Source organism: Chionomys nivalis, chromosome 1 (genome assembly GCF_950005125.1).
Source record: "Chionomys nivalis chromosome 1, mChiNiv1.1, whole genome shotgun sequence".
Classification (NCBI taxonomy): Eukaryota; Metazoa; Chordata; class Mammalia; order Rodentia; family Cricetidae; genus Chionomys; species Chionomys nivalis.
Window position 1 is genome coordinate 178,377,591 of NC_080086.1, and position 27,924 is coordinate 178,405,514.

A 27,924-nucleotide genomic window follows, 5' to 3' on the forward strand; every position below is an offset into this window, starting at 1 on the left:
AGAGGTTTTATAGCCCAAAGCAAAGGTTTTCATACCACCTATCCCACAAGAAATCATCCTCCCAGGCACGCCCTGTCACTTTTCAAAATCAGCATGGTAAGCACACACGCAGAGGGCTTTGGACCCTGCTAGAGAGAAATTTATTCATCCGTGTCCATTGGCGCTCTATTCACAGGACCTACAAGATAGAGTCAAGCTCATATAAATAGCCATTAACTGATGAACAGTTAATGAAAGCAGGATACTTATACACAATGGAATTTTACTCAGCTATAAAAATAAAAACCTTTTCAGGAAAGTGGATGGAATGGTAAAAAAAAAAAAATTATACTGAGTAAAGTAACGTAGGCACAAAGAAACAAATACCAGTGGTTCTTCCGTATGAAGGTCCTAGCTTTAAACCTTGAATTTTATGTGTCAATTCAGAGCATTTGTGGAAGCCTGGAAAGCTGAAGCAGGCCATTGAGAGGGGAATGCTGAATGCTGTAATGGAGGGGTAATAATAGAAGGTAGGTAATAGAAAAGTGGGAATACGGGGGTGAGTGGGAAGCTTTACGAGAAAAGCAGTTGCAGAGTGGGGAGACGAAGTGGTTGGAGGAAGGTAAACCAAGATGAAGGGGACCTACTATCATGTAATCAAAGTTAATAATATAATTTATAATACAAAAAATATTTTGAAGGGAGATACCCTGCACAACTGGAAGAAATTGCTCCAAGAAGCCAGAGGTTATTGAATAAACATCCTGGTTCCAAGAGTAGAATACCGAGAGAAATCAACCTGAACTGAGCAAGAAGTTGCATCCTACTGGCTAACTTTCACAGTCCTAGAAAGTACTAAGCAGTCTACTGGGGAAAAAAGAGCATCCATGGTCTGAAGCCTGTGATCTTCAAGACCAACCTTCCAGACAGGATGTCCATCAGTGGTGCTACTGCTAAGAGGAATTGCTAGCTGTTCTCTAATGAGGAAATTTATCTGTGTTACTATAAACCTGGTCTAAACCCCACAGTAGCAAAGATCACAGGCAGAACTGAATTCTGTTGCTTAGCTCTACTGACTAACTCACCAAACTAAATGGTATAGTTATACCAACAGAAAAATCCTGCCTTTTGCCTTAATCGGGGAAGCCTTTCTTTCCAGGGAATAGTGATGAATGCAGAGGCTTAGGGCTGTACAAGAGTGCTGGGGATAAGTGATGGTGTTCTGCCCTAAACAAGACATTTGTACTACTCCCTCTACAGTTCAAGAAACACTGTAGAAGAAGCACAAGAAAGAATGTTAGACTCAGAGGACAGGGAGAAAGGATGTGAAATAGCATCTTCTGGACATCACAAACCCAGCAGCTGCAGATACATGCACTGGATCTAAGCAAGACTGGGTCAGTTAGTACTCAGGAATAGACGGAGGAGGAGCTCAAGGGTCCCAGCACTTACGCTGAGCTATTTCTGCTGATAGGTTCACAGAGACAGGAAAGTATTATCTTCAGTAGTGTGTCCACTGGTGACCTCACCAGTCTCCAGAGAATACTTCCAGTCCCATAGTCACACGGATGTCTCTGGGTAAACTGAATGGGTTGTAAAAGGACTGGTAGGAATTGGGATGGGAGGAAGATTTAAAAGTAGAGGACTAACCAAAATCCATTGCAAACATGTTTGAATTTGTCAAATAACAAACTAGATAAGATGAGTAAGGGAATATACTCAAGTTAACATAAAACAAAGAGTGCAGAAACATGTGAACTGTATCTTACTTTGTAGAGAAATTTTCTCGAAACTTATAAAAATTGAAAAGTTCTAAATTGATACCTCTGAAAATGTGTTATGGGCTAATGAGTACTGGATATGCCTGGGAGAATGTTTCCAACTCAATTTCTTTCATTTTCCAGACAGATGTGGTGGCCTGTCCAGCTCTGACAGCGGGCGGTCTCCCAACTCTGTTCTACCAAGATAAAATTTGTTTGCGAAGTTTGCTAATTTACACAACTGTACTGGAAAATATTTTTCAAAGGTATGGGGTTATTTTGGTTTTTCACTTAATGAAGAGAAAAAAACACCAAACAAAATCCAGAGATTTGAATAAAAGAAGCTAAATCTAGGACTTTGCCACAGATAGGTTGCATTCAGCATTTGACACGTGGCACAGAAAAAGCCTGGCATATTTTGTATTGTTGTAGATACGGATGAGAAATAAAAACAAAACCATTGATTACTTTGTATATTTACTTCTGAAATATAGTAAGAACATGGTCTTTTGTGGCATTTTAAAAAGACTATAATAGCTTCATTTTTGTTTGTCTATTTGCGGGGGAGAGGGTGCTTTGAGACAGGGATTGCTGTAAGCCAATCTGAACTCATTATGTGACTAAAGATAACCTTGACCTCCGGTTCATCGTGCCTCTAGCTCCCAGATACTGTGATTGCAGGTATGCACCACCACACCCAGCTTTATGCCAGTTCTTTCTTAAATTAGTTGACAAATTGGTCTCTCATTCTGCAATCACATTTTTCAGGTGCTTGCTTAGCACCATGATGTACCAAGAAGGAAGCTAGCCTCAGAGTAAGTTGCTTATGGAGGGACACAGGAACCAATAAGAGGCACCCTTTTGAACCTGTCCACTGCAGAAGTGCACGGAGAAGAGAAATCTAACCCAGAGAAAGCTCTCAGATGCAAGGACACCTAAGACAAGACATTAAATATGAATTGGAGTCAGCTGGACAAAAGGGTGAAGAAGGAAGACCATCAATGCTGGGGTGAAGAGTCAGAGGCAAAAGGCCTCTGAAGACTCAAAAGGAAAAGAAAACTTGTTCAAAGAACAGAAGAGTTTGTGGGTGGAAGGAGACAGTGATGTGTGTATGAGGCAAATCGGGAAAAGCCTTGAGGAATGTCAATGAACTGGGCTTCCTCATGAAGGGGCATGGAAGATACCAAGTCTCCGTGACACAATCTGATTGGTATCTCAGAGAGTTCCTCTGACTGCAGAATTGAGTATGATTCATAGGAACAGGAAAGGTCCATTGCTTAACAGCTGCATTATTTCAATAACAAAAGTTAGGCACCTGATCCAGGTTGTGGTGATGATAAAGCCTCACTAGGAAGAAGAGGCAACATGAGTAGGACGGAGTCACTGAGGTCCAGGTAAGGGAGCAATTGAGCACAAAGTCAGAGCAAGGGCTGGGTTTAAGAGGGAGGCTGATGTTCACCCTCTGATGTTTACCACTGCCCGGCAGATAGGCACCCACAGCAGGTCTGAAGCAAATGTTTGCTAAACGGATGGGTGAATGTGGACCTGTTTCCTGAACGGTTGACCGCTTTCATTAGCATGACTGTGTAACGGCATTTGCTTAAAAGTCTCTGCTTCAACCCAACTGTGGGCTGGATTACTTGAACCCACCGAACTCTAGTGTTCAATCTCAATTAGTCATTAGTCACCTTGTCATGATCTCGGTTCCTCCTGAGCAGGCTTGCTACACTGCTCTGTGTCATTCCATCCTGCTCACCTCACTCCCCGTGCCTTAACTATATCCCTCCCTCACCCAGAAACCTCTGACTCACTCTGACCTCCCTTCCCAGACTGGCTGGCCTAGGCGCCATCTCTCCTAAAAAGCCTTTTGTGGGTTGCTTTGCTTGGTTTAGTTTCATGCAGGCCAGGCTGGTATTGAACTCACTCTGTGGCCAAGAATGATTTATTTGTTTGTTTAAATACACCTCTATGGTGGTGATTTGAAAATACCAGCCCACAAACTGCTGATGACAAATTTTTCTCTTGCCTGTGGTAAAATGAGACTGGTGAGGAGGATGTATTGGGTTTTTTTAAAAATAAACAAATAAATAAAAATAAAGGTCATATTTATGCAGTTCAAACAATTGGTCTTTGTTCTGCATTGTGTAATCATACTTCTTTATTTTTTAAGAAAAGAACTTGCAGTCAGTCGGACTGCAGTGATACACATCTTTAATCCCAGCACTTAGGAGGCAGAGGCCAGGCAGATCTCTATGAGTTCAAGGCCAGCCTGGTCTATGGAACAAGTTCCAGGACAGCCAGAGCTACACAGAGAAATCCTTTTCAAAAACAAAAACAACAAATATACTTTGTTAAGTTGTTTTAAGACAGAGTCTCCCTATGTAGCATAGTCTAGATCCCCCTCCCCCGGCCCCCAGCACTACACACACAAACAGCAAAGCCCTGTCTCTTCAATACCTATGTGCTTAAAGAAATAAAAGCATACTACATAAGTATTGCATTTGTTTCCAGACTTCTTTCCTGTATGCATTTGAGGCAGCTATTCTTGCAATGAGCTTCTCTGCAGAAGAACCTTTATAAATTGTAGTGAGTTAGCTGTCTGCACCACAGAACACCTCGTGCTGATGATCAGCTACAGTGGACACAAGGATCCATCACCCAGCTCCTCTTTGTTCCAGATGATTGAAGGACCATTGGCAAACATCTTCCAGTTGCCAACTCCTTCAGAATTCCTCTGCTTGCAGATAGCCACTTTTATCAAGACCGTGCCCCTCATGTCTGCTGGCACCAATGAGTACTGCTATCTTGAGAGTGCTCTGAAGGACAGCACGACTCCAGAGATTTCCTGGGATGGACCAAAATCACTGTCGGATCTGTTTCATTCAGCCTCCTCCTGTTCCACTTCCCTCTCTTCCACAGTAGAGATTTTTATGGTCATTCTTCTATGATGGCCTAATCATGAAACCCCACCTCAGAATTGACTTTCTGCGGAATACAACCTGTTGTTTTAACTTTTTAAAATCCAAAACCATGTTTTTAATCATTATATGCTCCCACGATTCTTACACTGTATTTTGAACATAGTAAACACTTGATTCAATGAGATGGGTTAACAAAGGTTTATACTCTTTCCTGAACCCACAGTTCTCCTTAAGGGAAAAGAATAGACTAAACAAACATAGGTTTAAAACTTCATTGTGTGTCCTCATTGTGACTATGTCATAGCAATTCTACTGTAACATTGCTTGATTGTTATGCTGGATTTATATGATGATATATAATTTAAAATGTCAAAATGATATGGCGTATTCTTAGAAAGGCTTGTGAGTCTCAAAAAAACTCTCTAGTATATAAAAAGAAAAGTCATAGAAAAATTGGAAAGTTTATACAAATCTTAGAATAGAAATGAGGGTACCTTTGTTTGCTTAGTTTCATAACCACATGGAGTTTAGACTGCTATCCCTAGAAACCACCGCTGGAATAAAGCAGTTTCTCCTTTGGGGCTGAACTAATGTCTCCCTGCAAGACTCAAAGTTCATGGAAAAGTGTCTGCTTGGCTTGCGTCACACGCCCACCTGTTTAAAATAGAAGTACCCCTGTATAAACATTTCTCATCCAGACTACATGCAACAGAGAGTGTAGTTCTTCACATGGCAAGTGAAGTGTTCCTAGTAAAGATTAGGGCGGTGCAGGTATACTGATGAATCTGCCTGCCTTACACAAGTTTGTCAGGTGGTATGAGCAAGATACATCCCGAGACTCTTAGTAACATCTCAAGACTCTTAGAAACATCCCAAGATGCTTGCTCCCAGGAGGAATCAAGGCAGCCTTGTAGCAGCCGTTTCCCAGAACAGGCAACCAAATGGCTACATAGTATCACGTGTTCACCAGCGCTCACAAGATAGGTTTTCATCAGATGGGCAAACTAAGAGCTAGAAAATAGAGACACTTAAATTTTATCAACTAACTCTATGAAAAAACATGAGGACACAAGCTTAAATTATCGAGCTGTAACTTGTTGGGTTTGATTAGTGGTAATTTTAATCATAAACCTAACTTTATTATTGCTACAATGATGTAATATTTGTATCACTCATAATTCTATATGGACTGGGTGACTGCTTGGTATAAAATTGCTTATTCTAACTTGTTGCTGAATTTACTTGGTGTTAGGGCTGCCAGATAAAATATACAATATCCGGGGAGAGCGGCGGGGCAGAGAGCCTGACTCGCCTGCTCCAGGGCCACTGGTTCGCGCTGTGCTTCCCACCGCTGACGCTGCTGTGCAACCATGTCGGAAGAGAAGCCCAAGGAGGGAGTGAAGACAGAGAATGACCACATCAACCTGAAAGTGGCGGGACAGGATGGCTCAGTGGTGCAGTTCAAGATCAAGAGGCACACACCACTGAGCAAGCTGATAAAGACCTACTGCGAGAGGCAGGGCTTGTCAATGAGGCAGTTTCGATTCCAGTTAGATGGACAACCAATCAATGAAACAGACACGCCAGCCCAGCTGGAGATGGAGGATGAGGACACCATTGGCGTATTCCAGCAGCAGACTGGAGGAATAGCTTCCCGAGGGACCATCCCCACACCCGATCATTGCCTTGACATCTGCTATTGAATGGTGACCATGCAGCTACACCAATCACAGAAGCATCAGCAGAAGCCAGAGTCCATGACTGGTTCTCCTTTTCTGATGTGCTTGGAGCGGACTACAGATATCATGGAGGGATGAAAGTGTTGTGTAGCGCATTGCCTTTAGGGGAAACAAGAGCAAGGTTTTGGGATTTGGTTATGCTTTCATTTCTGCTTCCTCCCATCCCTAAAATATTTTTCCCCCAAACTTGGAGCTGGGTGGGGACTCAGCCTGCCACCTGACTCTGATCCCCAGAACTGTGGTTGCTTTTAGAGTGATTTGCCCTGGTCAAGGAGAGCTTGTGGTCCCATGGGCTTGCCTATGGGACATTGAGATGGGAGAGAGGGATAGAATTGTTGTAGGTATGGAATATTAAAACATTGAAATACTATCAGCTTGAGCTTTGTCAAATGGTAAAGTTAAAGGGAAAAGACCATTGGAAGGAGTCCTTTTGTACTGTGACCCAACTTCTCCTGACATGCCCCCTTTCTACTTGGTAATGGGCACATAGGCAGGGTTGCTAAGACAGGACCCACTCTCTTTCCTTGTTATAATATAGAAGAAAGTAACTGCTATGTCTCATTTGGAAATTGAATGTGGCCTCAGATTATTTTCTAGTACTTGGTTCCAATGCATAATTATGGTTTCTGTGTAAGAAGGTAATTGGTTAAGTATCAAGCTTACAGTGATGCTGTGTAAGACCTGCTTTAAAGTGTGGTTGCAAAAGAAAGCCCGGGAGAGGTGACCTCATTCTCATGGATTATGCTCTGCGGCTTTCCAGATGTGTATTCAAATGATGCATCAGGGGGTGACTTCAGTCCTGCATTGTGGGATCTCTACCGGTTAGATGTGGATCGTCCTGCCTGTCATCCTTGTGTAAGGGTCCATTGCTGCTTGATGGCCATCTCTGCCTTTCATAGTCACCTGACACTGACCCACCATCTCTCGCTTGCTTAAAATCCCGAGGAAAATGTTGTTGTTTCCTGTTTTGCTGCGTGAGCTTGGGTGGGATGTCTGTTGGCTCTGTTGTGTTTATACAGTCTGTACATTATTTGTCATCCTTTACTACTGTAAACAGTAAATATAGTTTGGTAAAATATATATATATATAATATCCATTTAATTCCAGATCAATAGAAAATTGTTTTTTTATTTTTTATTTTTTTTTATTTTTTGGTTTTCGAGACAGGGTTTCTCTGTGGTTTTGGAGCCTGTCCTGGAACTAGCTCTTGTAGACCAGGCTGGTCTCGAACTCACAGAGATCCGCCTGCCTCTGCCTCCCAAGTGCTGGGATTAAAGGCGTGCGCCACCACCGCCCAGCGAAAATTGTTTTTTTAGTACAAATCTCCCCAAACACAGAAGGGGACATGCTTAATACTAACGATTATGTCCTTGTCTATTTGAAATTCATACTAAGTGCCCTGCTTTCTTCTTCTCAATCTGGCATCCCTATCTTATGATGCACACATGACATTTTACCAGGTAGTGTGCATTTCCCTGACTGCTGGTAATCACAGCCTGATTTTTTTTTTTTAGAAAACTATCTTCTACTCCGTAAATGTGTGTAGTGTGCATTCTTGCCAACCTTTGTTGTCACTGGTTTCTATTAAAGTGGACATTCTTACCAGCAAAACAATGTGTGTGGTGTGGGAGAGCTAACCAAGCTCCCAGGATGCATGACCTAAGTTTTATCTATGAAAATATTGCAAGTTTCATGTGACAGGGACTAGGTCAGTAACCAGGATGTACATGTTACAGACATCGAAAGCCTGAGTTCAGACTCTTCTTGCTCTACAAGTAGGAAGGAAGAGTTTTTCATTGTTTCTTCAAGATTTGTGTGTGGAAAAAAAAAAGATTTGTGTGTGTAGAAAAAAGATTTATGTGTGTAAATAAAAAGATGTGTATGTATGTCTCTCTCTCTCTTTCTCTGTATGTGTGTGTGTGTTTGTGTGTATGTGTACATGCATGTGGGTACCCACTGAAGCCAGAAGTTGGCATTGGTCCTCTAAAGCTGATTTGGTGCTGGGAACTGAACTTAGATACTGTTTAAGAGCAGCAAGTGCTCTTAACCAGTAAGCTATCTCTCCAACCCTCAAGGAGAGTTTTATCTTGGTGTTTATGTTTGCCATCTTGTCCCTTTGTTTGTCATGAAATAATTCTAGATGGATAATCGTAAATCCAGTAGCTATTTAGAGTTAGCACATGGGGAGCTCCTGCTCATGAATCCAAGCTACACAGAGAAATTCTGGCAGTCAAGTATGAGAATCAACAGGCTAGGTTTGCCTTCTTTTATTTTTAAGCTACACTAGCAGTACTTAGATTATATAAAAGTGATCAAAATTTTCAAAGTGCTTGTGTACTGTGCATCACATTTTGTTGTTAGCATCTTAGCAGACAGTAATAGAACAGGAAATAGGGGAGAGATACAATACTATACAACTACTTACAGGAAAAAAATCATGCAGTGCTTCTGGAAGGCCCACTTACTTTCCACAACTAAATTTCAACACAAGTATCTTATTTTGAACTTTTACAGAGAGACTGTTAACTTACATTACTCTAGAATATCCTCCACAATAGCATTATAAAAATATAAAAATAACCTGTATAAAGTTGAATTTCTGATTTTTTTTCTTACAGCAGTCATCCATTAAAGTTCAGAATGTTTAAACTATACCTTAGTGCATTTAGTTCTAAACGAGATATAAATTAATACGGTACAGCCATGCAGCCTTACTGGAATGCAATTCAATGAAAAACAAAAAACTTAGGCTACCTAGGGAATCCAGGGTAAAGCACTTCAATTCAAAACTTTTGTAAAGGCTTCATCTCTTACTGGGTTTTGAAAGTCACTAAACGGGGTATAATAAGGGGCTTTGCTGTTTGCTGGGGTTTTGGAAGACTGGTATTCTATATTGGTAGTTGAGGACAGGCTAGCGTGCTTTGGAAATCAAAAGAACAAAAGACAGCTATTACTAAAGATAAGAAAAGGGCTTTTTTTGTCAGCTCAAAGAGTTCTGTAGCAAGTACGGTCAGGAGTCTTTCCTACCAGGTATGATACGAACACAGTGTCCTTTAAAACAGAACACAGATTGTTAGAAAGCTGGGTGTAGGAGATCTTTTCTACTAGGAATTATAGGAACCACTGGAAAGAGGAAAAAAATAAGATCTAGTTGTTACAAAAGAATAAGTTTTATGATGGAACCTCAGTAAGACGCAAGGAAGGGAAAAGCCAAGAGCTGACCTTGTCTGAAATATCTTGGAAAGGAAATTGAAATAGCTTATGGAAGATCAACAACAAATAAAACCTAAGCAGCATTAAAGAGTGACGGAATGTTTTAGAATGGACACATTTAGAGAATACATGTCCTTGGAATAATGTTTGCCCTATTCAGGAAGCAGAAGGAGAGCATTGTTTGCTACTTTTAGATACAAAGCAGGTTGTGGTATCAAGAGGAGGCCTGAACTGTTGAGGTTGCAAAAATGGTTGAAGAACTGTTGCCCCTAGAAAGGCCCATCACAAAAGCAGTTTGTGGTTTCAAGCTTCTGACAAATGAAATATCAAAAAAAAAAAAAAACATATTTTCTTTTACTTAACTAGCATTCACCTTTCTTTGTTTTAATTTTGAACAGGTAAGTCATTTTGTTAGCGGACAATATTTCTGAGAAATTTGTGGAAACTGAGAAGGGAGTTTAAGGGTAGATCCTAGAAAGGCAGACCCTCAGTCCCTTTCTCCCTGAATTTCCCATCAAATTGACACTGTGAATACTGTGAAAAGTGATGCATTTTCTGTGCAATGTGTGATTTCATTTTAAGTCCTTAACTACAGAAACCTCTAGCGTATACCTCTTTATTGTCAAGTTTTCTCCTTATATATACTAACACGGCCCCCTCTTTCCTACCTGCCTCAACCTACTTAGAAAATAAAATATGTAAACAAATCATCACTTAGTTGCCATTTTCATTCCCCACAGAGAAATAATCACTTTCGTTGATCCATGAGTTAAAATCAAAATTTTCTAGAAATCGACTTACTTTTCCAAGAAAAATTGGCAACTATATATATGATCGTTGCTTCAATTCACACAACTCTATTTCTTTATTTTTTCTAATTTTCTAGCAAAAGATCCCTTAAAGGATGTTATGCTAAATTTTACATAATGGAAAAGCTGCATATGTTGTTAATGGTCAAAAGGAATTATGAAGTGTGTCCATAGCTCCCTGAAAACAACTTAAAAGTATAAAAAGAGGAGAATTAAGAATCTCTACATAATGCCTTAAGCCATGCACCTTTTATTGATGTCCGTGAGCAATCTGCTCTGGACAGATTTTGGAAATATGGCACCAAGGTGACCTTTGCTAAGGCAAGGTGAAAAAAAAAACAACCCTTGCACTGAGTTATGAAAAAGACCTGACCCTGTATTAGTTTGGGGTTGAGGATATGTTTGTGCCTTTTTCACAGGAAGAAAATAAAGCTGGACGAGATGACTGCATATACAGCAAAGGAGTGCCAGCCCTGATGACATCATAGCTGCTAACACCCCCACAGAAGAGTACCAGCCCTGATGACATTGCAGCTGCTGCTGATCCTGATTTCCTCGTGCCACCATGCTGCAGGCTGAGGAAAGAGGTAGCTGAACCAATGATCCTGACAAAACTTGCTGCAGTCTGACTAGGGAAAGAAAATTGTGGCAACAAGTGGTGATTTCCAGCCTCTTGATGGACTTGCTATGCAGACTTCCAGACTTATTGAGTGAGTCCTGTTTACCTCAGAGCTGGACCAGAAACGCAGACTGAACATTTGAATGTTTTACTCTTTGGGATAAAAGAATTTATTTTGACAGTATGATATTTAATCTACTGTTGAAATATAGGACCTGAGAACTGAGACCTAAACCTTCCCTTCAGGGGAAAAAGGACTCATTACAAGAAGTGTGAAGCCCCTCTTCAAATATAAGGAGGGTAGCCTGAGTTTTTGTTGCTGCTCAGAGACTGGTACAATTACTTAAAAGCATCAATGCCATTGGACTCTCACCCGTCACAGAAACCTTTCTTGTCTTTTGATTAGAATGGATTTAAGAGAATTGTGGTATGACAAATTTTGGATTTATTGCTAATTTCTATTCTAGAATTATGGTATTGACTGGTTAATGTTTGTAACTGCTTTAGTTCACCAGAAGATGTTAAGAAAAGTTTGACAATTCCTATGAGTTCTTAGATTTGACATATTTGATAAAAAATTTAGATTTTAGTACAGTAAAAAAAAAATTAAGAAATGCTCTAGACCTACTGATGAGGACATTCCCAACCCTGGTGATCCTCTCTGTAGCCATTAGGAGTGTAATTATTCACAAAACATTTTATTATTGCAGATATATTGATAATATATTGGCTCAGAGACACAGTAGTTCTCTCCTTTAATCCAGTGTTTACAGAGGTAGACTGTCAGTGACGGGTTTGATCCTTTCCGCCCCAGGCACTGAAGACACAGACATGCATAATTAGAATGGATGTTTCAAAGACAGCTAAGTATGGGAAAAAGGAAGTGTTCACCTGAGGCAGATGAAGTCATCTTTCCTGTTGCAGAAGCACAGGCTTTATTAAAATTAAAGAAAAAAAAAAGGAGGAATTGTGGAAGCCAAAAAATGCAGGCCCGTTTCCATCTTGTCTGCCAGTCAGAGAATTTGGAGATTTGACAAGCATAGTTGCCTGTCCTAACTCAGGAGGGAATTGTTTGGCTCTTTTGATGTTAAGATAGCTCAGTGTCATCCTGATGGGTGAGCAAGATGTGCAAGTGTACTTCTGCTCCTTCTATTGTTAACTGTGAGGTCGTCTAGGGAAGGGCGTCTTCAGCATACACCACCTAGAGCACCTTTGCTACCTAGGCAACAGAATGCTAATGATTTGATGTCTCAGAGTGAGACATTGACTGTGTGTCATGTTAATAAAATCTTTTGTTACCTTCTCCCCTGTTTTTGTTGGGTATAAAAGTGTTAGAAAAATAAACGTGAGTGAATTTCAAGATTTCAGTCGCTGGAATGTCCTCCCGATACTTTCTATGTTTTCTGTCTTATTATTTAATTGTCTTTTTTAAGTCACTTTTTACTTATATTTCTTCAATTCCCACTCCCCCACCCTGGTAAGAAGTATTTTTGTCCAGGCCAGTCCTCAACGTATCAGGAGAGTCAGTGAAAAGAAGCAAAGATTAAAGAGGAAGTTGTAGCTGACAAAATATCCGGGGAGGGAAGGAGAATTATGAAGTCACTTATCTGGTTTCAGGGAATAACTTTGGCATTTATAGTCAAATGTGTGGGAACAGAAATCACAAGTGTTTAGCACTGGAAGACCCAAGATTATTTATCACAAAAGGAAACAAGGTGCTACAAAGAATGTGGGTGGTTCTTAGACCTCTGAGAATCTTCTCTCTCTCTCTCTCTCTCTCTCTCTCTCTCTCTCTCTCTCTCTCTCTCTCTCTCTCACACACACACACACACACACACACACACACACACTCCTCTCTTCTTTAGCATATCTCTTTGGCTATTACTCAAAACTTGCATTGAGACTCTGCACTAGCCAGAACAGTGTCACCTTTATGAAGAAACAATTCCCATACATATATACTTACAAGTAGAGATTTTTAAAATGCAAGATGAATTGGGGGCAGTATAAAGAGACCAAAAACAGGAATTTTCGTTAAGTTTTCAACAATATTTGATTTGAGGTTTAAGAATAGATGAAAAGAAGTATTGGCAAAAAGTGAATAAGTTTGACATGATTTGGTAAGTGGTAATTAAAAGACAAGGATGGTTTGAGAAATGGAGGCGATTTTAAAGCATCAAACTGTAAGACTTGGTGGTATTTGGTATTCAATAAGACATAGCCTACAGGAAAAGGAGGATCTGAGATAAAGGGCATTGGTCCATATGTTCATAGATGATACTGAGGGACCTATCAGTTTGTGGCTGCTACTCTAGTCCTCAGGAGAGATATCCGGAGAAAGATTGGGTAATCAAGACATTAATAAGGTTTCTGATAAGGGTGTGGGTTCTGCTGCAAACAGACCCAGCCTTGAATCAACTCTCTTGCTGACATTGTGCAAGTTGTTGGAAAATGTTACTAATAAAGCCTGTAGAGGCCATGGAAAGCTAAATTCAGTCAGAATGTACCCAAGGCATCCACTGTAGAGTCTGAATTACAGTTCAACAGTAATTACTTAAATTGTTCCCTCAAGTAGAATTAACGAACTGACCTCTCATGAAATACTCTTTTGGGCCCTCTTATATTCAAAGCCAAATTAAAAAAAAAAGCAAAACAATAGATCTCCGTGGTTAACAATATTTTTGATGTACAGCCACAGAAAAGACAAATTGAGTGAACATTTGATTATCAGAGACAGACGTCATATTCATAGGTGGTAGAGTGCATGGAAAGAAGAAACAGATATATTTATCAATACCACATAACTGAAGTGTCAGATACTTTTAATGGTCTGTAGTCATCATTAGTTCTCTTAGTTCATGGAATATTGGTGGTGTAAATAAGATTACATTGCTTGATTAAAGAAAAAAGAAAAATGGGCAAGGGGGTAGATTACTCTTTAGAAATTGCCTATGCATGGAAAATACAGGCTAATAACTAGTCAAAGTAGTTTATTACTTAAGTTACTTTAAGTAAACAGTTTTATTTTAATGTGAGAGGTATTTGAACACACTTATACAACACATTTATAAGAAAGAACCAATGGATTTTTTAGTGATAGGAAGTAAAGAAGGGAAGTTTGAAGCTTTGGATGGAGCAGGATACAGAGAAATCTGGAGTACAGCAAAGCAGAAGGTTTAAGGCAACATGTGTGTCCCAGTGAACATGGGGAGGACAGACCAGCTGGGTGCTCAAGTTTCTTTTATTCACTTGAAGAATTACAAGGGATCTCAAAGAATTGTGGAGTCCTATGCTGGTAGAGTTCTATTGAAATCATGATACAGAAGATAAAGTATGCCTGAGAATGAATTGTATTAGCCAGGTTCTTTAGAGGAATAGAGCTTACAGAATTTTATATACACACACAAACACATATATGTATAATTATGTAAGTTCTGTGTGTGTGTGTGTGGATACACATTTATAAGAAAGAATTAATGGAGGGAAAGGGGATGGGTGGATTTATTGAAATGGTTTACAGGCTGTGGTCTAGCCAACACAGCCATTTTAACTTTTAACTTTTTGTTTTATTTTGTTTTACAAGACTGGGTTTCTCTGTGTAGCTTTGGAACCTGTCCTGGACTTCACTGTGTAGCAGGCTGGTCTCGAACTTACAGTGATCCACCTGCCTCTACCTCCTGAGTGCTGGGATTAAAGGCCTGCATAACTACTGCCTTGCTAGGTTTTAAGTTTTTGTTAAAAATCTAATAATACAGTTGATGTCCAGTCCATAAAGCTGGATGTCTCTGCTGGTCTTCAGTACACACCGTAGTCCTGAATAAGTAGGCTCTAAAGCCAGTGAATGCGTGGACCATCCAGTGAGAGCAACCAATCAGAGAGAGCTAACTTTCTTCTTCCACATCCTTTATATAGGCTGCCAGCAGAAGGTGTGGCATGGATTTAAGGTGGATCTTACAACCTCATAAAATCTGGATTAAAGGTGTGTCTTCCCACCTCAAAAGATTCACATTAAAAGTGATTTAACTAAGGAAACATCCTTCATTGGTGTTCCCAGCCACTCGGACTTTTGCTAATTCCAGAAGTAGTCAAGCTGACAACCAAGAAGAGCCATCACACAACTATAAATCAATCCACCACTGGAAATAAATAGCAATATAGGCAGTTTATTTGAAAACAGCAGCAACTGACCCAAGCTAACTAGGGCAAAGGGGCATTTATCGGAAGGATACAGTAAGACTTGGGTTGTCTCATTTTAGTGCAAAGGTTAATTCTCCTAGAGCATCTATCTATTGGCATCATCCTAGATCAATGCTAAAATGTCATCATGCTGAAATGACTTGTAAAACAGAAAGTAGTAAATTTATTAGGTTCTTGATCAAATCGATGATTTCCTAGGGAATAATGCTATAAATAACAACAGACAAAGTCTCAGGTACTTTGTAAACAATTCTAAAGGCCCAGTGGTTTGCGATGCAAAAAAATACATGCAGCTCTTTTGATAGATATGGCAATAGGTTCGGTTATGATTCAAACTGTTTATCCAATGATTACAAAATGGTCTTTAAGAGTGGAGGCAAAAGCAGAATAATGCCATATATTAAAGTGGTCTGTCAATAGTCCCTTAAGACATGCATGGTAAGTCTGTGGTGCTTGGACAGTAACACAAGCTTGTCCTAAAACAGGAAATTGTGAAAGAGTGACATTCTTTTCATATGTGTCAAACATTATAACACAGATCTATATCCATACCATCACTGCATAAGAACTGGGTCAACATGTCAAATCAGTTCTAGTGCCATGCAGAATCATTTCAGTATAGGAGTATTTCTGGAAAATACTCAGTATTAAACACTTGCCTTCTTCGCTTAGAGGGAAAGCGAACTGTGAAAAAGGGAGTGTGATTTAACTGTAATAAAATCCTTTGTCACATTTACTTTGTGCGTGGGGGGGTGTATGTATGTGCATGTGTGTGTGTGCCTGTGCGTGCATATGTAAATGTGTGTGCATGTGTGTGTGTGTGTGTGTGTATGGGTGCGTATGTGTCACAGACTGAAAGTAGAGGGCAAAGAACAACTTGCAAGAGTGGATTCTCTCCTTCTGCCAGGTGGGTCGCAGTGATGGAACGCAGGTTGACAGGCTTGGTGGAAAGTGCATCTTGCTCGCTTGTAATTTAATTTTTAAGTGATTCGTGAAAACATTGTCTTGGTATGAATTCTTTTATTTGAACATGATAGGAAAGCTTCTGGAAAAGTCTAAAACAAAGGAGGGAGGATTTATATAGGCTGTGCAGTATTTACACAGCGTTTCTCATAATTAGGGGCAGAAAGTGAAAGCAGGCCTTCTAAAGAACTGGAATCTGGACCCGTCCAGCTTTGGGCGGCTCCTACTTGAATCGCCTTTCCTCTCTACGTCTTCCTGTAAGTTTTTTCCATTGTGCTTTCTGGGTTAAAAATCATTTCCTCATATATTCTAGTGCACAGAAAACAGTCATAGCATATTCTCCAAGTTCCCGTATTACAACCTCCTGTAGTTAGTGTCTGGCAACATATACAGTGTACATATACAGTGCACACGATTCACAAATCCAAGGAGACAATGTTAATTGCACAGGTAGGGTTGAGTGACTAAAGAGTAGAGTGACAAAATCTAAAGGTGGCTGCTGCTGCCAGGAATTGTGGACATGAAGATTGCAGAAGAGCAGGTATCTGTTACAGGAAGTGCATGAGAAACATCACATAGGGAATCTTGTTATCAGCACATGATTTTAAAAGCTTGTAATGAACAGAAACTTGGAAGAGCCACGAGGGAATGAATCGGGAGATAGGACACATGCTGCTCTCTCTGAATGACGTTTAGGTACTGAGAACTCAGAAGGGCAAAATGCAGCTTCCACTGTTACATTAGCCATCATTATTTCGTCTGCCCCTGACTCTGACCCCTACACATCCTTTCCCAGCTTGTAAGTAAGGTGCATTCCAACCCTAAGAGGCTCGAGCAGGATACTGGAAGACCAGGCCAAGAAAGAAGTCAGGAAACTTTTCTCTTTTCTTGCCTGAAGGCTGTTCATCCTGCATGAGTCCACCGCAGAGACCACTAAGCATCTACTTTCTACCAGTAGCTACAGCTCGTCCTCCAGCTTCAACATCCCAGTGACTTTCTCCTTTTGCTGATCTCTGAGTTTCTTTGTGTCTCCATGTGGCCTCACTCCTATTAAAAGTCTGAATTAAGCCGGGCGATGGTGGCGCACGCCTTTAATCCAAGCACTCGGGAGGCAGAGGCAGGCGGATCTCTGTGAGTTCGAGACCATCCTGGTCTACAGAGCTAGTTCCAGGACAGGCTCCAAAGCCACAGAGAAACCCTGTCTCGAAAAACCAAAAAAAAAAAAAAAAAAAGTCTGAATTAAATTTATTCATTTATACTACATAAAATATTCTGTGACTTCTCAATTTGCAATCTGATCGATATATCCTACCTCAAATGACTTTCTTTTTCTTTTTTTAATATCCACGTTTCTCTGCTGCTATAATTAGGGTTTTGGGGACAACAGCTTGGCCTCCACAAAGCCCCACTAAAGCTAAGCTAGTCTACTTGACCCCAATATTCTAATTTAAAATGATATATAATGCTGAAAAAGCAGAATAGGGAGATTTATTCAATGCAGTCACTTTGGGAAGAAAAACTCCAAGTTTACCTCTGAGATAGTTGTTTGAGAAAGAATTGGAAGGATAGACTATGCGACTGAGCAGTCCTAGCCAAGGTGTGGTCTGGCTGCTCTTGTCCCAGGCTTGATTCTACAGGGTGTCCACCTGTCCTTATCAGTGTCATGCCTTCAAGGCATCTGTCTGGTTCCATGAAGATGGCCCCTTTTGCTCTAGATTATGACCTCACCTTTGTAGATAATGACTCTCATTTAAAAAGTGGTCTGTCCTACCAAGTTGTGTTTTGGGAACCCACAGTGGCCCAAAAGGAAGGCTTAAAAGGGCGACAGCATAGCTCTGCCTTGGTAGTGCCAATAAAGGGAACAGACAGACACAAGATAAACATACACTTGCCAGGTTTTCATACTGCTTTTGGTTGTACTGGGTGCCCAGGTAAGGAACCAATGCTCTTTTGGCAAACGCAGTCTTTAAGCTCCTTTTTCAAAGTGTCAGATGTTGGAAAGCTAGAGTTGAAGGCAAGAACGTTAGGTAAACCTAAATCGAACAGAAGCCTCCAATGCTTCAGGAACTTCAGAAAAGACTGTTGTGCTAATCGCTGGCAGCAAGTGATGCCAAGTTCCAGTAATTATCCAGCTGAGAAAAATCATGATTTGCTTTAGTGAAATGACAGTGTCTACTCAAATATTCTTTGTCCTTAAGCACTTGTGTCTACTGCCATCCTTGCCCTGCTTAGAAGCAGGTAACTGAACCTCTTCTCAGCATCTTAGGCTTCTGAACCTCACTGTGCTCCTCAAAGTTTCTTTGGGAATTAGCAACATATAGCTTCTTCCTAACACCACCTAATTGCCAGAGTCCACACTTTGGCTGGCAGAGTCGAGCCAATTTGTGTCCCTATAAATTTTTAAAACTATACTTTGGCATATGCTGGATGCAAATAAAAAACAGCTTTAGAAACCAACTGTTAGGATCTGCCGGCCTGATCTGTCACCTGGGTACACTGTCCCTTTAAGAGACAAGCCCCACCAACTCCCAGCCCCTCCCCTTCAACTGAGGGAAGTGGATATCCCATCCCCCATCTCCCTCCCCCCTCCCCCACTTCTCCAGCCTGCTTCTGTCTCTGTTCTGAAGAGGTGAATACTGTGTCTCTCTCTCTCTCCTCCCACCCTCTCTCTTTCCCTCTCTCCCTCTTTCTGTCTCTCTCTGTCTCTCTTCCTTCCCCTTCTCTCCTTTCCCCTCCATAACCCACTGAATAAACTCTATACCCAAACTCTCTTCATGATGTATCTGTCTGTCCCTCACCCACTGAGGGGACTTGCAGAGGCCTAGGGCACCTGCCCAGGCCTTGGGTCACTTGCTGCTATTCCTTGTGGGACCCTCGTGAGATCAACACCCCTCACCCCTCGAGGGACTGGCCTTCCCCACCACCATTATTATATATATTTTTTTTTGGTTTTTCGAGACAGTATTATGTCTTTAAAAAAGAATAACACCAACCTTTCAAAGAAACTACAATGCCAGCCCCATCACCCTGCCTACTTCATCACCTACTTGCCAAAGCTCTGAGTGCTTCCTGCTTACAGCAAGGCTCTTACAGGCATGTCTAATGGGAGCCACCACCCAAGCTGCTCCTCCTCCTCCATAATGACCTTCTTGCCTCAAGACAATTCTGCTGAGTGATTCATGCCAGAGCTACAAGAATTTATCCAAGACCGTGCCATTTGTGTTGCTGTTCCCGTCACTGTCCACCTTCTTTCATTTCTTTCCTTATGTTTCCTGAAGAACATTTACTCAATAATCATGTGTTCTTGTCTTCATATGAGTCTGCCTCTGAGGCAGTGGTTCTCAAGCTGTGGCTTGTAAGCCCTGGGGTGGGGGGTGGAGGTGTGTGGGGGAGGTGGTCAAATGACCCTTTCACAGCGGTCGTCTAAAACCATCATAAAAAACAGGTATTTACATTCCGATTCATAACAGTAGCAAAATTACAGTTGTGAAGTAGCAATGAAAATAATGTTACAGTTGGGGTTCACCACAACATGAAGGACTGTTTTACAGGGTCAAGCAGTAGGAAGACTGAGAGCCACTGCTCTGAGGACTCTAATCTGAGCGTTAAGTGTGGTTCCTTTCCAAATCCCAGCAAAGAACAAAGAGAAAGAAAGTATCAACAAATTAATTATGTTTGGTGATCTAGATTTAAGGTGCAGAGGTCTGATCCTAATATTTCAAACTTATGACTATTGAAAGGCAGACAGAAGATCAAAGAGGAGAAAGGGAGCTTTCTTTCCTTCCGCTCTCTGTTCTGGCCTTCAGGTCTTAGGTCTTTACACGCTCGGAGTACAAATGTATATAACTGAATGGTACAACATCTTCTTCTGTGGGAGACTTAGATTTTGGTGCTGAGTACCAGCCAGGTTTTGTGGCAGATGCTGTTACTATTTCATTGCAACTTTATGTCCTACAAGCATCTTAGGAAATGGGTTTGTCTCCACAGTACAGTGAAATTTAGCAATGTGATCACTACTGAGCCAGTCTTCAACCCAGGTCTGATTGATGGTCTGCGTTTGATACTTTACACTCTGCTGCCTTTAACGAACGTTTGAGAGCTATGTAATCAACAGCTGTTGCTCTGCGCAAACCAAAGATATCCACATATGCCCAGCCACTTTTCTCTCTTTGCCATTTTTAGACACAGGTAAATGAGGAGTTTGGACCGCATAATTGCTAAGGTTCCTGCCCACTCTAATGCATTGTTTCTAAATAAAGATACTGAGTCAAATGAGTTCTGAACAAGAATAAAAACTACTCTAACATGGTCACTGACTCGGACTAAATCATGTTAATGATCAACATGTTTTACATATTAAAAGAATTACCAAAAACAATGAACAATGTTAAATTCCAGCCACAATGAGTTGACTCGTTCCCACTGATTTAGTAATTATTAAATGCTATGTATGAAATATGAATGACATATGGCATCAGGCAGATACGCTGGAAAACAGGTATCATTTGTGTTTGCTACTCTATATTACTGCTTTTTGGGGGGAAAAGGCCTCAGGCATTCAGCGTCTTGGAGCTCCATCTGCTCACAATTAAATTAACTGTTGGGTCCCTTTTGAATATCTTTCCTTTCCCTCGAGGACTTCTAACTTAAGAAACTATAGATCCCTAATGTTGAGATTTAAATCTCAGACTCTCCTGAAGTTAGGGCACAAGTCTACACAAAACCTAGAACCCAATATGCATAACACACACTAGATCAAGAATTTCATGAAATATTAGTCACCAGATACCTATTCATTTCTGTTCTGAAGTCCTTTAAACAGATGGCATTTGAATTTGGTAGGCTATAATTCTTACTACCCTATGCAACAGTGGAGTCAGGCATAAGGCAGGGTTTATATATTTGGTTTATACAGCCAAAGTAGTATTTGTAATTGTAAGTGTTACAGTTCACAGGAGAAAAAACAGTCACGAGCCAAGGGATATCACAAAATCACATGGTGCAACAAACCTCACGCAAGAAATTTATTGGGAAATACACGGGAGGGTGCTTTGCACAGGAGAGAAGCAACAAAGAACTGGCCAGAGGCAGGCTTTATTGAGAGTTCCTTTGGTGTAGAATTTTCCAGGGTAGCTGGTATTTGTGGGATTTTGTGGCCTGATCTTGGTTTTTTTACTCTGTAGGGTGGGGCTTGGTCACCTGATAGGGTATGGGTCTGGCCCTTGTGGCCTTTAGAGTATCCTGTGGGCAAAGCCTGGGAGTTGGAGGTCCTCAGGGTCATGTCCTGGCCTCTCACATGCCTCGAGGGGCTTACAATAATAAAGAAAAATTTAATGCTATTTATGTTCTCTCATGCATTGCTTTAACCCCTTATGTTTCAAATGTTGCTTATTTTCTAAATCTGAAAACCTTGGTGTTGGTCATAGAACTTTGATCTGAAAATGACCCTCATGAGCACTAATTCATTCATTTCACAAATTATTAAGTATAATCATGCAGTAGTTCAGGTACTTTATTAGAATGTTGGGCTTGTTAATATCTGAATGATGAATTCCTTACTATAGCAGCTGTTTTGCCAGATGTGAATAAAGAAGATATTTGACCTGTAGATTTTACCCTATCCAAGCCTTAAGCTGGACAAGAATCCCAGTACTTCATCATGAAGACCCCATTCCACAGAAGAAATGAGATTCGGACATAGCCTTGTATACATACATGCTTTACAAGCTTGGGGAAGGGTGCTAAACTCAAGCCCTGTGGTGTTGTCCTCTTGCAGGACACCATCAAAATCTCTAGGAGCCTGCCTTCTTGTGCATAGATTAGTGAGTCTTCTCTGAGATTACTGATTCGGGTCCAGTTTGTGATTGTGAAATTGGAATTTCTTGCAAGTTTTAAGGTGATGCTAATGGTGCTGGGACAATCTTATTTCAAAACTACTCATCTATCTTTCCCTAGATCCTATTTTTTAAAATTTACTCATTTCTAATACTTTTGGGGTTATCATTCCTAGCTCCAAATATTAGTGGTGGATTTATAGAGTCTGAGCCCAAACATGACGACAGTTGAGACTTCATTGGAAAAAGAAACTTAGGCATAGTTTCTAGCTGCAAAAAGGACGAAGCAGGAAGTCTGAAATTTGACTTCCAAATCTCCCAGACAGAAAAGACAAAAAGAAAATTCAAGGGAGGAAACTATTTAAAATGTTTTTTTTTTTCAGTTCTAAATGGTATATGGATTTTAAATAAAAAGGATATGTGCAATGCCTTGTAAAATGAATGCAAAATATGTCCTCATGGATACATTATCAGATTACAGAGCTCCATGACAATGCTAGGAACCTTAGTAGGTAACAGTCACATACAAACACGTTAGATAAATTCTATCACTGTTACAAAATACCTGGAAACGTTTTATGGATTTGTCGTTCGTGGTCATTTGGCCCAGTTGATTTGGTTCTGAGATAGCACATACACTGAAGCAGGACCATATTTCAAAGGGTGTTGTTCATCTCATGGTGATAAAAGATAGTGGGGCATCTAGGGCTCCAGTGGTCCTTTCTGAGGTAGTACAAATAAGAAAACAATACAGATAAGACCAAGACAGCTTCTGCCACAGGAAGGAAGTGAAGTGATTCCACACAATAACTAAGAATAGGAATAGCAGCCCAACCACAGTTAAGATTAATATGGGATAATGAAGGGTAGATGGAGTCTACATATTAGTATGGGAAATAATTTAGAGATAAATTTTTTACAGCATTTAAAGAATATACAAGAAATGAAGTTGAGTATTGCATAGCTGCATTATTTGTCATAGTCAGAACCTGGAAACAACCTAAATGCCCCCGACCTAAGAATGGATGAGGAAAATGTGGTACATTTACACTATAAAGTACTACACAGCAGAAAAAAATAAAGACAACTTGAAATTTGTGGGCAAATAGATGGATCTAGAAAACACCATATTGAGTGAGGTAACCCAGACCCAGAAAAGCAAATATCACATGTACTCATATGAGAACCTAGACAACAAAGAGGACTGACCCTAATAGAGAAATACATGAATCTAATCTATGTGGGAAGCAGAAAAAGGTAAGATCTCCTGAGTAAATTGGGAACATGCGGATCTTGGGAGAGGGTAGAAGGGGAGGGGAGAAAAGGGGAGTGGAGTGGAGAAAAACGTATAGCTCAATAAAAACAATTTAAGAAAAAGGAATGAAAATAAAGTTTGAAGATATAATTGGGGGAACAATAAAATTTCTTAGGATATAATCACTGCATGACTTGACTTGTTAGAGAATAACACATACTCTTTTGCTTTATGATGCTTAAACACAAATTCTAGCATAACTCTATTAGGAAGTATGGTGGCATGCAAGAAGAAATGGTACTGGACAGGTGCTGAGAGTTCTACATCTGGATCTGCAGGTGATGGGGAATCTTTGTCAACCAATTATCTTTAAGAGGTGGGATCAAGTTAGGGTGTGGCTTTCTGGGACCCAGAGAAAAATGGGGGTGCGGCCCAGGTGTGCTCTCTCTGTGTGGTTTCCTTGCAATACATCTGAGCTTGGACTTCTCATTCCTGTTTTGCAAGTTGTACCTTATAATAAATAAAAATAAAATTGTTTTATCTTTTAGCTAGCCAAATTGAACTAACTTCAACAGTTGGCGCCCAACATGGGGCTTGGATCTCTAGCGACTCTAGCCACTTTCAGGCTCTGCATGGTGCATTTCGGTATAAGATTCCCTCCACAGCAACCCTGAATAGCTGTTAGCCTTGGTAATGTCTTGCAGCCGCTCCTTGGCCACCAGTGACTGCATGGCTGTCTTTTGGGTCCAGATTTTCTGTGCTGTGGAAATTCAGGCCGGGACATAGGCTTCCCAGGTCTCTTTGTTCAGTATTATTGCCTTGGTACTTTTGTGCTTGTGCGGATGACAACCGGTTAGGGACCTCTGTGGAGCTCACAGTCTGTGATTTATAGTAAATAACTGTTTTTAATTGAGTATATCTTTCCATATTTAACACTAAAATCAGGTTCAAGCCAGCCACACAGCTACAACTGTGCCATGACACCTACTGGCATATAACGGTACTTGTACCTACTCCAACTCAAACTCAACCACAGGTAAGATTTATAATTTAAAATATAAATTTATAATTTAAAAGGGCAAAATGATGGATAATTTAACAATACAAGAATTCAATAGCTTTTTTACTTATACTATGCATGATATTATGCAAGGTTTATATGATTTCCCTATTACATCCCTCTATTTGATTCTGAGTATTAGCTTTGTCCTTCATTTTTCTCCTTAAAACATGGTTTAATAATAGAGCTTGTATTCTATCAATCATGTTTTAAATAAACACTGATTGGCCAGGCAGGAAGTATAGGCGAGTCAACTAGACAGGAAGTAGAGGTGGGGCGATGAGAACAGGGGAATGTTGGGAAGGAAGAAGCCCATTCCTCCCGAGTTCTGCCCAGACCACCAAAGCAAGATGTGACCTACCCTGCTGTGAAAGGTACCGAGCCATGTGGCTAGCATAAATAAGAACAATGGGTTAATATAAATTATAAGAGTTAGTAAGAAGCCTGAGCTAATGGGCCAATTAGTTTATAATCTTATGGAGACCTTTGTGTGATTTTCTTTGAGGCTAAGCTTGCCGGGCAGCCAGGGCGAAAAACAGGCCCTCATGTTACAGAATGGTGCTCAACCTAATATTACAAGGAATGAGGCACTTTTAGAAATGATACAGTCCTTACAGACTGATAATGATCAATTAAAAGGAAAATTCAGCACTCTGGTGAAGTATACAACCAATTTGACAAACAAAACCCAGTCAATGACAGAGCTTGCTGAGACATTGTCTGAGAGAATTCATACTGTTAAATGTATTAATTGGACTCTGTCAAATGGTTATGATAGATTGATAAAATGTCTCTCCAAAAAGGTAATATACATGCTATAAAAATTATGTCCAAGGATGAGATGTTATCTTTACTGAACAGGTTTTACACCTTAAAATCCTCAATGAGGGTATTAGAACAAAACACTAGACAGGAGATCCAGACTTTACAAAAGGTAGTGGCAAAAAGGATTTTAAAAGGTTAAGGAATTTATCAAATTTGATGACCAGGGACAAAAGGGACAAAGACAAAATTTAGCCTCGCCAGTACAGACCAAACTCTAGGATAGCTCACCCAGAGTTCTACTGCCTATCCAGTGATATCGGAAAGAGCATCTGACACTAAGTACCCTAAGGTCTCTGAAAATTGTCTGTCAGCTGTGCTAGGCCTTAGCCAAAGTTGCTTGCTTCAATGTTGCAAATGAGTTTGGGTGATTGCTCAGGTAGCCAATTGTCTCCATCATATACTGCTCGCCTCAAGCATTATTATCTCCCTTCTCAGGCCTTCGATGGGGTTGAAGATTAGATAGTGGTAGTTACGACATCTTATAATTCAGCCAAGTCTATTTCTGATGCAAGTCGTAGACTCTTTGGAATGGAATGTTTATTAAAACATTTATCATGTGTTCCTTGCTTAATACTGTTTATGTTGGTTGTAATTTTACACTTGATATCTGTTCCTATTGTAGTTTTGTATTGGTTTTGGATTGCTCTTGTTTAGACAAAAGGGGGAGGTGATGGGGAATCTTTGTCAACCAATTATCTTTAAGAGTGGGGCCGGGCGGTGGTGGCGCACGCCTTTAATCCCAGCACTTGGGAGGCAGAGGCAGGCGGATCTCTGTGAGTTCGAGACCAGCCTGGTCTACAAGAGCTAGTTCCAGGACAGGCTCCAAAACCACAGAGAAACCCTGTCTCAAAGAAAAAAGAAAAAAAAAAAAAAAAAGTGGAACCAAGTTAGAGCATACAGCCCAGGTGCTCTCTCTCTCTCTCTCTCTCTCTCTCTCTCTCTCTCTCTCTCTCTCTCTGTGTGTGTGTGTGTGTGGTTCCCTTGCAGCACAGCTGAGCTTGGACTTCTTATTCCTGTTTCGTGAGTTTCCCCCTTATAATAAATAAAAATATGATTGTTTTATCTTTTAGCTAGCCTGGTTATTTCCTGAATTGAGCTAACTTCAACATGCAGGCAACAGGAAGAGAATAAGACACACTAGCCTGGCTAGAGCTTCTGAGACCGCAAAGCCTACACCCAGTGATCCAGTTCCTCCAACAATGTCACACTTAACTCTAATAAGGTCACACCTCCCAATAGTGCCAGTCCCTGTGAGCCTATGGAGCCATTTTTATTCACACTACCACAGACATCCAGGCTGTTTCCCTTTCCTGGATATTGTGAACAGGGAAGCAATGACCATGAATGAGCAGGTATCAGTGTCCATGAGTGATATAGATGGATCAGATGGGGCATTTATTTTTAGCTTTTTTTTTTTTTTTGAGGGACCTCTGCATTGATTTCTGTAGTGACTGCTTAAGTTTGCACTCCCACTAGCAGTAAGTCTTTCCCTTTCCCTATATCCATACCAGTATTTATTTTGTTTACCTCAGTCATTCTGACGAGGGTAAGATTAAAATCTCAAAGTACTTTTAATTTGCCCTGATTGTTAAAGATGTTGAACATCAAAAAAAAAATTGCTTTTCAGACATTTATATTTCATCGTTTGAGAACACTGTTTAATTCTGTGCCTCATTTTAAAAATTGGGTTTTCTCAATGTTGACTCACTTTAGTTCTCTTTTATATGTTCCAGATACTAATCCTCTGTTAGATATATACCTGGTAAAATATTGTTCTCCTTCTGTAAGCTGTCTCTTGAGTGATGGTGTCCTTTGCTATACAGAAAGTTTTTAGTTTCATGAGGTCATTTATTAATTGTTAACCTTAATACCTATGATATTGAGTTTGTGTTTAGAAAATACTTTCCTATGCCAGTAAGTTCAAATATATTCCCTAAATTTTCCTTTATTAGAGCCAGATATAAGGTTTTATTTTGAGGTCTTTGATCCTTTGGAGTTAAGTTTTGTGCAGAGAGATGCAGGTCAAGTTTCATTTTTCCATCATTATATAATTTTCTATCATTATATCATTTTCTATACCTGCAGCTATCAAGTTTGATTAGCACAATTTGTTGAAGATGCTGTCTTTTCTACAATGTGTATTGTTGGCTTCTTTATCAAAAAATTATGTGACTACATGAGCGTGGGTGTATATTAAGGCCCCCAATTCTATTGCACTGATGTATGAGTCTGAGCCTGTATTTATGCTAGCACCATGCTTTTTCCATTAGTATAACCCTGTAGGTATTACGGTATTACTTGAAATCCTTGAAGGTGGTACCTCTAGCAGTTGTGTTGTTATTTAGAATGGCTTTGGCTGTCCCAAGTCTTTGTATTTCCATATGAAATTTAAGATTATTTCTTCAATTTCTTTGAAGAACTGAATTAAAATTTTGGTGGGGATTGTTGTAATTTAGAAAAAGCAGTGTGCACAAGAAAGATGTCATGCAACAGAGCTCACATGGATAGGGTTTTTATGAAGGGAAAGGGAATATAAAAAGAGGGAAGGAGGGAGACCGGCCTCTGGGGACAGGAGCAGCAGAAGAGAAGAGAAAATAGAGAGAAGGGAGAGAGACAGAGAAGCAGAGAGAAAGAGAGAGAGAAAGAGACAGACAGACAGAGATAGAGAAAGAGAAAGAGAGATGGGAGGTGGGCAGGGCCCTTTTAAAAGGGAGGAGTAGTGAATGTGCACAGGAGATGCTCTTAGTGG

At 40.3% G+C, this 27,924-nt stretch overlaps 1 protein-coding gene across 1 annotated transcript; it reads left to right on the forward strand.

Annotated features, from left to right (window-relative positions):
- Positions 1-6,030: 6,030 nt before the first annotated feature.
- LOC130886607 (small ubiquitin-related modifier 3-like) lies at positions 6,031-6,363 on the forward strand. The gene has a single exon (XM_057788570.1). The coding sequence runs from the start codon at positions 6,031-6,033 to the stop codon at positions 6,361-6,363; it is 333 nt and encodes a 110-aa protein (XP_057644553.1).
- The last annotated feature ends 21,561 nt before the right edge of the window (positions 6,364-27,924 follow it).